Below are 11,796 nucleotides of genomic sequence, written 5' to 3' on the forward strand. Positions count from 1 at the left end.
CTCGAGTTTCCCAGGACAAATTTCTGCCATCATTTCCTTGTTCCTCACCCAGCTCTTGCCTCCAATGCTTAACTGGGCTGGGGACTAATCTTTTCACTCTGGAGATGAAGGAGAAAGGAGTGGTGAGGTATAGAAAATGAGTGGATGCCTGGAAGCACTCAGCAAATGTCTGCTGAGCCTTGCTGGGGTGGCCTGAGAATTGGTGCTGCACCTGCCCTCTGGCAGCTTGGGGTCTATTAGGGTGGATTAGCAGAAGAAAATAATTGCCAGTGTATTTCACTAGGTTCTGTAATAGAAGAGAGTATGGCATAGAGTGAAAGCAAAATGGAGGGAGTGTTTAGTTAACTTCTATCTTGTGGAAAGGTGAGGGAGGGTAGAGCAGAAATGTTCATAGAGGAGGAGAACTTGAATAATGAGTGGATGCTGCTAACTTGTGTGGTGCCTTGGTGTAGATTAGTAAAAGAGCACATAGCTGGGCTAGCAGCCCAGAGATGGTACATTCAGAAAGTGGAAAGAGGACAGTGAGAGCTTGAACTCTAGAGTGGAGGTAGTGGAATTGGGTAGAAAGACCTGATTTAAGAGCCATTAGGGGTAGAATGGGTAGGACTTGTCAATTAATATGTATGGAGAAGAGGAAGGAGGGAGAAGAAAGTGTTCAGAACGACCACTGGGTTTTGAGCTTTGGCATCTGAGTCAATGGAGTGGTTGTAGCCAGGCCTGAGAAGATGGAAGTTGAAGCAGCCCCGGCTCTCATTCTTGCTGTCTGAAAGAACCTGGTGTTTCCTTTCAGTTTCCTGAGGTTGTCCCCCTCAACATTGGAGGGGCCCACTTCACCACCCGCCTGTCCACCCTGCGGCGCTACGAAGACACCATGCTGGCAGCCATGTTCAGCGGGCGGCACTACATCCCCACCGACGCCGAGGGCCGATACTTCATCGACCGTGATGGCACACACTTCGGGTATGTCTCTCCTCTACAAGCAGCTCATAGTCCCAACGCATGAGTGGCCTGGGCTTGGATATGGGGCTTGGGCATCTTCCATGGTGTCTAGAAGAGGAGTTAACGTATCGGTCAAATTTATTAATTGTGCTTATTGAATTGGATCACAATTCTTAGTTTCTTTTTCGAAGATGAGAATGACAGCCGGAGAAATCCTAGGTAACACATACTGGCTATGTGCGCTGAAACTTTTTTTATTCTCTACAATTGAAGACCAGGAAATTGTCATCTGTGTGGAAAGGAATAGATGTGATGGCACCTTGAGGCAGCAGAGGTACAAAACAGCTTTTCAGAGAACACCCTGAGACCCAGGTTCCAGGGCTCGCCATTGCCATTAGGGAGGAGCACATGGTGTGAGGTGGTGGTCCTAGACTTTTTCAGCAATTTAAAACAAACAAAAATTGAGGGGAGGGCTGACCTATGGTTGTCATCCTTTACTTTTTTTTTTTTTTTTACTGCATTTGCAGCATTATTTGGAATTACAATGTATTGAAGCCACTCGAAAATGCCCAAATATAGGAAATCAGTTCAACAACTATGGTACAATCACCAGTCGCACAATGAAATATTATACAACTGCAAAAAAAGAGAGAAATATTTATATATGAGCTTGAAGTTTTTTCCGGGATATATATATATATAGAAATATATATATATATATATTTAAGCAAATTACCTTTTTGGTAAGAAAGAAGGGGTAATAAGAACACATAGTCAAGCTACTTATTTTTGCAAAAACAAACCCAGGAAGGATAAATAAAAAATGAGTTATTTTAGTTTCCAGGGGCTGCTATAGGAAAGTAACACACACTGGGTGGCTTAAAACAATAGAGATTTATTGTCTCACATTTCTGGAGGCTAGAAATCTGAATCAAAATGTCAGTGGGGCTGTCCTTCCCCTGAAGCCTGTAGGGTTCTGGTGGTAGCTCACCAGCAATCCATGGCCGAACTCAGTCTCTCCCTCTATCACAGAGCCTATTTCTTTCTGTCTCCTACTGACTGTGTTCAAATTTTCTCTCCTTACAAGGATACCAGCCATATTGGATTAGGACATGCCATAATCCAGTTAGACCTCATTTAACTAAAAGCAGTTTCAAAGATCCTCTCTTCCAAATAGGATCACATTCACAGAACCAGGAGTTAGGACTTGAACATGTCTTTTTGGAGGACACAATTCAATCCATAACACAATTCAATCCAGAAATTGGTTACCTACAAGAGGTGGATAAGAAGAGAGTGAAAGAGATAGATGAATGGAGTGTGACTTCTCTGAGCACACCATTTTGTCTAGTTTTTACTTTGGAATCATGCTAATGTTTTGCACATTAAAAACAAACCAACTAGGAAAAGTATGAATAACACAGGAGTGTTTGCTCAAGAGACTCTCATAACAGTACAAAGCTGGGGATTTGTGCTGGTTTGAATCTATAATGTACCCCACAAAAGCCATGTTCTTTTAATCCAATCTTGTGGCTTTATAAGAGCCCATCCATTTCTGGTATTTTGCATTCCAGCAGCTTTAGCAAACCAGAATGGGGTTGATGATATTTTAGCTATGATAAAAATCAAAATAGCACTAAAGAGACAAATCGTACATAGTTGGCATGGCAAAGTCTCTAAAGTCAGCTATATACCTTTTTGGGAGAAGGTACAGGAACTATTGGATATGCCAGCTGGAGAATCAAACCTAAGGCCCGCTAGTTGATTGACTAAAGGAAAAAGTCTCTGGAAGCAGTAAACTAGAAAGTAAGCAGGCTTAGAAAGAGGCTAGAAGCCTAAGAAATCCATGGGAAATAACATGACAGGGCAGAAGGATTACTGAAGTGAGCTTAAAGCAAATCACAGAAATATTAGGGGGCAGCAAGACACTGACTCAGGTGAATTTATGAGGCCGTGTCCTAAAGCTAGTTTGTGGACTCCATAAAGCCTGGCACTTCTGGGCAATGCTCCCTCAGTGGCCTGGAACAAGTGTGTGGAAGGGTGGGTAGTGAGAGTGATTCATGTGCCCAAATCAGAACTTGCACCAACAAGATGCTGTCCGTAGGAGATAGGGATCGGAGGGAGGCTCAGTGGGAAGCAGTACGCTTAGGAAATAATGTCATCCTTTACTTTTGTCAAGAAAAGTTTTAATTAAAAACCTTCGATTGTTACTGTCATTTTGACACTAAAACATGGAAAATCATAATCTCAAAAAAAAATAAAGCTCTTTCCAAGACATCTGACAAACTTATACATAAACAATTTAAAGACTTTAAATCTCAGTTTCCCTGTTCATGAAATGAGAATTAATTCTAGTTGCTTTGCAGGTTTGTCTGAGGGTTGAATAAAGAGCCCTGATATGACTCCTAGCCATGTCCCTTTTAAGGCATGTGGCTAAAATTTTTTGCCCTTTCATTCTGACTTTGGAGATGGCAAGTGAATTGACGTGGTCCTTGACCTTGAACCAAATGACCAGAGAGGCACAAACTCTCCAACCACTGTATCTCTGTGCTGGCCTCCAGGCAGGATTGTCCATTTGGGGAGAAGGGTCGTTTTTATCCTCAGAAAGGAGCCTTTGGCCAAATAATTTGCTCTGAAGCATCTGGGTTTCCCCAGTGGGCTGTCAGCTGCCTCCAATGCTGAGAAAACAAAAGTGTCACATCACTCTGCAGAGCTATAAAAAGATTTTTGTTTGCAGGCTGTTTGGGGGAGGAAAGTGCTGGCCCCAGCTGGCAGCTCCCACAGCACTCTTTGCTGCGTCTTCCCCCAGGGTTCTGTTTTTCAGAGCTCATGAAGGTTTGCTGAGGGTCCTACCAGACTAGTTTTGGAACGGTGTATAGGGAGGGGGAACAGGATTTGGCTCTAGGCTGATGTACCCATGCCCAGGTAGCCATAGCTGGAATGATGGAGGCAGCAAGGGCAAAGCAAGAAGCACATTATTGTGGCATTCCTGCTCAGGCTGCTAGACTCTCGGGTGCAGATGACGTTTTCGGAGACCCAGATTTATCCAACATGTTAGGTGTAACAGTAGATAAAATAGGGGTTCGGGGCATATGGGACATATGGGGGTGCATTTCTTTGCTGGTGCGGCTCAATACCCCAGTGCCCACCATGGAAACCTCCTGGGCCTCTGCCCAGGCAGTGTCACACTGGGATGCACTTTGGACCACTGTGGATGTGAACTTGGGATCAACCACATCTGGATCTGAGCCTCTGAGCAAGGGTGTTCCTTAACCTGTCTGAGCCCCAGTGTCCTCATTTATAAAATGAAGATAAGATAGCACCTACCACATCATGTTGTTGAAAGAATTAAATGGAATACATGTGAATAGTGGCTGGCACAGATTAATACTTAGTGAATGTTGGCTGGTGATGTGTTATGATCATAGACTAGTTATTGAGGTGACAGCTTAATCTTGTGTTTTACTCACATATCCTTCCAGAAAAATCCTTCCCATACCTACCAGTGATGGATCTGAATACTCATAGCATTCAAGAATCTGTGAAGAGTATTGGCAGAACTTGGTTTTAATTTTTTTAAAAAAGTAGTATGTGACTTCATTTAGCCCTAGAACCAGTTTGTTGAGACATTAGGGTTAGGCATTTTCACTTCTCCGTATATCCATAGAATAACAACTAATGGCAAGGACATGGAGCATATAGAGCTCTCCTACATTGCCGGTCAGGGTTGGGGATACAAAATGCTGTAACCACTTCATTAAACATACACTCACCCTATGACTGAGCAATTCTACTCCTAATATTCACCCAAGAGCAACTGGTGCATGTATCCACAAAAAGTCTTGTAAATGAATGTTTATTGCAGCTTTACTCATAATAGCCCAAAACTGAAAACAAGCTAAATGTCCAACCACAGGAGAATGGATAAATAAATAAATTATAGTAAATCCATGCATTGGTTTACTTCTTAGCAGTAAAAAGAAACAATCTACTGTTACACCTAACATGTTGGATAAATCTCAAAAACGTTGTATTGTGGGAAAGAAGCCAGGCACAAAAGCAAACATACTGTATGATTTATATGACTTTCAAGAAGAAGCAAAACTAATATTATGGTATAAGTAGAAGTCAAAATAGTGCTTCCCTCTGTAGAGATTGATTGGTAAGGGGCATGAAGGACCTTTAAGGAGATGGAAATGTTCTATATCTTGATTCTAGGTGATGGTTGTCTGGGCATATTCACATGTAAAATAAATATTGAACTTTATACCTAAGATTTGTGCATTTAGCATATGTAAATTGTGCCTCAAAAAATAATATTAAGGGACTAGATGCCATATCTTTCCATTATACCTGTTCCTAATAATGGTAATTGCAATGGTAATAATAATGATGCTGATAACAACAACTACTAACTTACTGAGGGCTTGCTCAGCCCCGGGTTATTTCCTAAGCACTTTTCATATATTAACTCATTTAATCCCCTCATAACATTATGAGGTTGGTCCATTATTTCCCCCCATTTTACAGATGAGGAAACTGAGGCACAGAGAAGTTAAGTTCACTTACCCAAGATTGCACAGCTGACAGTCTGGTTCCATGTTCTGTGCTCTAACCACTATGTGGCACCACCCAGCCCCATTAGCTTCTTCTCATCCGCCCTTTCTCTCTCCTGCTCTCAGAGACGTGCTGAATTTCCTGCGCTCAGGGGACCTGCCACCCCAGGAGCGTGTGCGGGCTGTGTACAGAGAAGCCCAGTATTATGCCATCGGGCCCCTCCTGGAGCAGCTGGAGAACATGCAGCCACTGAAGGGGGAGAAGGTGCGCCAGGCATTTCTGGGACTCATGCCTTATTACAAAGGTGAGGGGTCACCTGCTCAGGGCAGTTGGGGTGTGGGGGAGGAGGGCTGCAAAGCTTCTGTCAGCATCTAGGTCCCTTGCAGAACAGTGGGTCCAGGGGTCATCCAAATTACTGAAGATGAGATGGACTCCTGCTTCCTTCCCTGCCCTCCCCTCCTAGTCACTGGGAAAATTCAGGTTTAGGTGACAGTCATCAAATTGCATTCTGAAAGGACAACCCTCAACCCTTCAGCTTTATTTTTGCTGTAGAGAATCATGTGAGTTTGTGCCCCTCAAGGCCCAGAGTCTCTTCCTTAGGAATCTGTCTTTCCCCCTTTATCCTGCCATCCCTGGGACTTATTCCCTGCCTCCTCCCCTAGCCTGGCTCCCTCCTCTGCCCCATTGATGGGGGCTGTGTTCACCCCCTTAGACCATTTGGAGCGGATTGTGGAGATCGCCCGTCTGCGCGCGGTACAGCGGAAGGCCCCCTTTGCCAAGCTCAAGGTCTGTATCTTCAAGGAGGAGATGCCCATCACCCCCTACGAGTGTCCGCTCCTCAACTCTCTGCGCTTCGAGCGGAGTGAGAGTGACGGGCAGCTCTTTGAGCACCACTGTGAAGTAGATGTGTCTTTTGGTCCTTGGGAGGCCGTGGCCGATGTTTACGACCTGCTGCACTGCCTGGTCACGGACCTCTCGGCCCAGGGCCTCACTGTGGACCACCAGTGCATCGGGGTGTGTGACAAGCACCTCATCAACCACTACTACTGCAAGCGCCCCATCTATGAGTTCAAGATCACGTGGTGGTGAGTAGCCCTGGTAGGGAACAGAGTCCCATCAGGGAGGGTGCTCGTTCCCCTTGGTGGCTCTGGGAATAAGATCCCTGGAAGGGCTGCTGACATCGGCTCCAGAACCCGCCAAGGTGAGGACTGAGCCCTGAGGTGCAGCCCCAAGGGACAGAGGTGCAGCTTCTGTCTTCCTGGCCACACTTCAGAGTCAGGCTCAGGGCTTGTGGCCCGCGGAGACTCTGGGCCTGGCCCACCTGGCCCTTCCTCGCGGTGGCATCGTTGCCTGTGGCTGATGGGGTCTAGCTAGGGCTTGACCGGGAAGACCATAGAGGTTTGTCACCTTCTTGATTTTGCAGGAGATTTTCTACCCTTTTTAGAGCTGTGTTACCAGGGTAATGTAGACATAATCACTTCCTCAATCTGTTCAAGTGTCGCTTCCTTGTGCTCCGTATGTAGGTATGAGCATAGAATATGATGGGAGGTTTGCCCAAGCAGCCCCCCATAGCCCCTGGCTGAAGAAGAAAGACCTTCTGTCTTCCAGTGCAACCTCTCCCCCAAGAATAGTCCTGTGCATTGTCTTAAGACATGGAAAGAGTCCTTTTCCTGCTGCAGCATGTTCTTCACCACCTTTTGGAGATGTAACCATAGTTGCCAAAGCTGTGTACCAGGTTAGCCTTAGAACACCACAATGTTTACAGCCCTGTCCTGGGGCCTTGGCTTCTCCTACCTTCCACCAACCTTCCTTGCTTGCAGGGTTATTTTCTCACAAGGCTGGAATACAAATTTCAAAGGCTGCTGTCGAAGGTTCCCTAAGTCAGAGCAGGCAGTCTTCCTAGATCTTCTGTTTTCTTTCATATGTAATATTCTTCTTAGAGGCTCAGAATATTTCCTTGGCTTCTATTTCATTTGTTAGATTTGTGGTGAACCTCCTTGGATGGTATACTCCCTTTTAAACTGTGTTGTTTTATCCTGTTAACCATCTCCCTCTAGAAGGATGTCTATTCTGGGCAAGAAAAGGAAGAGCTGGATAGGAGGCCCAGCCATCCTAGGAACTGTAGGAAAAAAGCAGCAAACTTCAAGTTTGTTTTACTTCCCACATTCAGAGAGAGAGAAAAAATCCACTGGGATTGCCTCCCACTGCATTTTCTCCTTGCTCTGTCTGTAGCCTAGCCAGTCAGCGTACAGGCATGCATCTCCTAAAGAAGGAGCTCTGCAGCACCACTAGTCCGAGTGTAGCATCAAGGGCTTCTCTCTGTGATCATGACTGTACTTCCTCAGTGTTCTCTTACGGGCATTTTTCTATATGTAAATAATTGGTGAGGACACCCTCATTGGTCTCTGCAGGGCTGGACTGGTGAGGTGGGGAAGAAGGAGGTGAAGATGTCTGAGTTCTTCTGAGGGATTGAAGGCAAGACCTGGGGCCCAGATGAGTTCCCTCCTGGGACTGGAGAGCAATGGCCTCTGGGCCCCCATAAGGGCATGGGTTTGCTCTGCAGAGGAGGAGTCTGAGATCTAAGAGGAAAGATAGTAGTTCACATTCTCTGTTGTTCTTATCGTTCAATAGTTGGTCTCTCTTTTAGAGCTGATTTCTCTGCTTGGAGCTTAACCCAACAGCATGACTCTTGCCTTGTTCTCACAGAGAAGTCTTTCGTTTAAATTGCTCTGATTGGTGTTCCTGCCCAATATATGTTCATTTTATGACAGACACTGAGGTGCACTATTGAGGAGGAAATCAGTGTGGGTAGAGCTGATAAGTAAGCCCCATGCGTTCAATAATCCAGCCTTAGCCTCTTCTCCTTCTCACTCCCTTCACAGAACATCACAGGGCTTGGTCATTTAGAGGCACTACCTGTGAGACATGGAGCACCTGGTTGGCTCAGATGCAGGTTTGCTAAAAAACAGGCTGTGGAGACTTGCTTAGAGTTGCAGGCCCCTGTGGCTCTCAGGGTGTCCCTCTGTTTCTCTGTCCCCCTGTTCTTGGGTTGATGTGTTCCGTGCCAGCCTGGGGAGACATTCCCTGCCTCCTCCCCAGAGGAGAGCAGAGCAACAAAAAAGACCGAAACAAAGCCACAGTAAAACATATCATACCATCCCGGTAGAGGAACTCCTTTGTTAATGCTCTAAATAGAAGAAAAGAGTCATCCCAATCCTTATTCTACCTCTGGATGGTTCTCCAGGCTGCACAGGGCTTAACCATACAGACAGCAGCCAACCATACTCTGAAAAGTTTCTTTTCCTTTGTTCCTGGGACCTAGGATATTCTGAGAGTTGGCTAAGATATATCTGATCTGCCTTAGACTGAACAGATGATTTAATCTTCTTGTTTTGAGTTGCTCGCTGGAGGACTGGGAAACAGACATTTGCAGGACATGAAGTGTGGGGGTGAGCATCAGTGTATAATTTTGGTCTAAGCTGGATCCTAAAGAGGTTAAGAGAAATGACAACAAAACAGAAACTACTCATACTGAGCATTTGATCCCAGTAAAAATTTCAGATATTGTGCTTCCTTCTGCATACCTTCTGTCCATGTTTGATCCTGACATAAGTGATTCCCAGGCTTTCTTGGGCCCCATTTTGCTGGGGGTGTTGCATGAAGGTGGTGCCTGCCTCATGGTCCTTAAACAAAGAGGCTTTCCTCATTAGAAGCTGGAGTGTTGGGAACCAGGGTAGGAGAGGAACTTTTTGGAATTCTGGGGGAGAAAAAAAAAACATGTCTGTATATATGTGTTAAGTGGGGAAGGGGGGGTTGGCAGGGGATTGGGGGAGGTGGGTGTAGTAACAGGTGAACAGGCAAGCTCTCTGGAGTGTAGGAGGTCACCTGGGTCCATTGTCTTCCTTCTGTATGGTGTTGGGTTTGTGTCCATGCTTCCTTGTTCATTCATTCATGTACCTGTCGGTGAGCACTTTGGGGCATGGAGTCTCAGTCCCCTCAGATGGCATTAAAGTCAAGAATTAGAACCTGGTTGATGTGCCTTTCTTTTTTAAGGACTTGCTGTCATGCCTCCTCTGCCCCTTTTTTTGCCAGCAAATACATCTTGACTCCTGCTTAAAATGTAGTTATGTTTTGGGATGCCACACTAAGTAAAGCAGGCTGTTCCCTGAGATTAGCAGCCGAACCTGAAGTTAAAGGGAAATTGAACCCATTAAGGCCCTTCTGGAGTTATTCCAGCTTTGGCTCTGTTTCAGGTAGGAGTATACTTATCCCAGCCTGGGTAAATAGCTCTGTCCTCACTGTTGAGAGTTCTCAAGGGAAAGAAAATCCCACAACTGTGCAGTCACTTGAGTGGCTCACAGCCACGTCAGATAGTTTTGAAAGAAATCCTTCCTGTCATGTCACCCACTTCTTCCCAAGGGGCAGATAAGGGACTGCAAGCTTATGTGAGCCTCAGTGGTTCAGACTCTTCCTTCCTTCCTTTTAAAGCTGGGTTTGGCACCTTCCTGGCTAATGAGTGGCCCCATCAGAAGATGCCCCTTGGAGGCACTTCATAGAGTAACTCAGAAAATGCGAGTTCTAAAGTACTGGGTGGCTACACTACCGGCCATCTACTCCCTTAAGTCTCTGATTATTCTGACTTTTAAATGAAAGCACTGTATCATCTGTGCCAAATGTATTCCCTGACCTAATTACTGTGCACATAACCACATAGTAATAATATATTAATAATACCTTACAAGTTGGAAACTGAAGCTCGTAGAGGTGTAATTTCCCCAAGGGCACATAGCTAGTAATTGGCAGAGCCAGAATTCAAACCCAGGGCCTCTTTCCCAAATTCTCAGGGGGTGTTCAACAGCAAAGTACTCCCTTCCTCTTTGCAGTTCAGTATCCCACCTCTGAGGCTCACAGCTTTACTCTGCCTAACTTGTGAAGATATAAAAAGCAGATACACTGGGAAAGAAAATTAGAAAGGCCCCCTGAGACCTCTAGGCCTTAAGTAGCCCCTGAACATGAAGGAAATGGCCGGGGTCCCCAGTTTACTGCCCTTCCTCGAGAGCCACACATGTCCGTTAGATGGAGAAGTGCCCTGCCCATGGACAGTGGGTGGAGGTTGACCGAGAGGTGAGTAATGGCTTCTGGGCCGGACACTGGCTCTGACAAGGTGATCTGGGACAGGCCAAGTTCATCAGACTCCTGTAGCCCTACAGGTCTAACTGCACAGATGTTCTCTGGAGCCTGACCACATGGGAGGTGTGCCCAGGGCCGCAGTCCTCCTTGAGGGATCCCTGGCATCGAGAGAAGAACAGTTAAATGGGCAGCTGTTTGTTTTGGCTCAGAGGATGCTATGTGCCTGGCTTGGATCTCATGGCCCTTGGATTCTGGTTCTCTACACTGCCCAGGTATCCCGTCTCCTTCCTTTTGAAATTAACCTTTTAGTTGGCCTTTCTTTTAGTTTCAATTTGTTTAACTTATCTGTAGAGCATGTTTCTTGAGCTTTTTTTCCTTTATTAGAGAAGTTGTGGGTTTACAGAATAATCATGCATAAAATACAGAATTCCCATAGACCACCCAATTATTAACTCCTTGCGTTGATAGGGAATATTTGCTACAATTGATGGTAGCACAATTTTTAAAATAAATTGTAATATTAACTGTAGTCCATGGTTTAATTTGTGGTTCACTGTGTAGGATAGTTCCATGGATTTTTTTTTTAATTTTTATTCTGTTACCATATACACAATATAATGTTTCCCCTTTTAATCACATTCAGATATCTATTTCAGTGCTGTTAGTTATGTTCACAATGTTGTGGTATCATCACTACCATCCATTACCAAACATTTCCATCATTCCAAATAGGAACCCTGTACATTATAAGCCTGAGCTTCCCATTTCCTATCCCCACCCTGTCCCCTGGTAACTTATATTCTAGATTCTGACTGTTGAGTTTACTTGTTATAATTATTTCAAATCAGTGTGATCATACGATATTTGTCATTTTGTGTCTGGCTTATTTCATTCAACATCATGTCTTCATGGTTCATTCATGTTTCTTTAGCTTTCACCTTCAACTTTCTATCCTTTTTCCCTTACTGTTTTGTTTTTCCTATGACATACTTTAGCTTATTTTCTCTATTTTTTAACATAATTTTAAACCTCATTTCTAGCAAAACTTCTAAATAAATCACATATATGAAGAGGATGAGGGTTGTCCTTGTTCTGACCAAGTCAATTAAGTGCTTTTTCCTTCTCCATTCATTTCTCTGGTATTCATATTGGTTATGGACATTAGGTACA

At 44.8% G+C, this 11,796-nt stretch overlaps 1 protein-coding gene across 6 annotated transcripts in view; it reads left to right on the forward strand.

Annotated features, from left to right (window-relative positions):
• The window catches only part of RABGEF1 (RAB guanine nucleotide exchange factor 1), a 121,531-nt gene that overhangs the window by 1,837 nt on the left and 107,898 nt on the right, over positions 1–11,796 (forward strand). For 3 of the 6 annotated variants that reach the window (XM_037815341.1, XM_037815339.1, XM_037815340.1), the window contains exons 2-4: positions 791–960; positions 5,622–5,800; positions 6,209–6,581. In XM_037815341.1, the coding sequence (XP_037671269.1) occupies positions 791–960; positions 5,622–5,800; positions 6,209–6,581 (722 nt within the window). Of the gene's footprint in view, positions 1–790; positions 961–5,621; positions 5,801–6,208; positions 6,582–10,698; positions 11,189–11,796 lie in introns of those variants that run through there. The other 3 variants (XR_005213691.1, XR_005213692.1, XM_037815345.1) reach the window with 2 other exon arrangements.

The sequence above is a fragment of the Choloepus didactylus genome, chromosome 21, assembly GCF_015220235.1.
Source record: "Choloepus didactylus isolate mChoDid1 chromosome 21, mChoDid1.pri, whole genome shotgun sequence".
Taxonomy (NCBI): domain Eukaryota; kingdom Metazoa; phylum Chordata; class Mammalia; order Pilosa; family Megalonychidae; genus Choloepus; species Choloepus didactylus.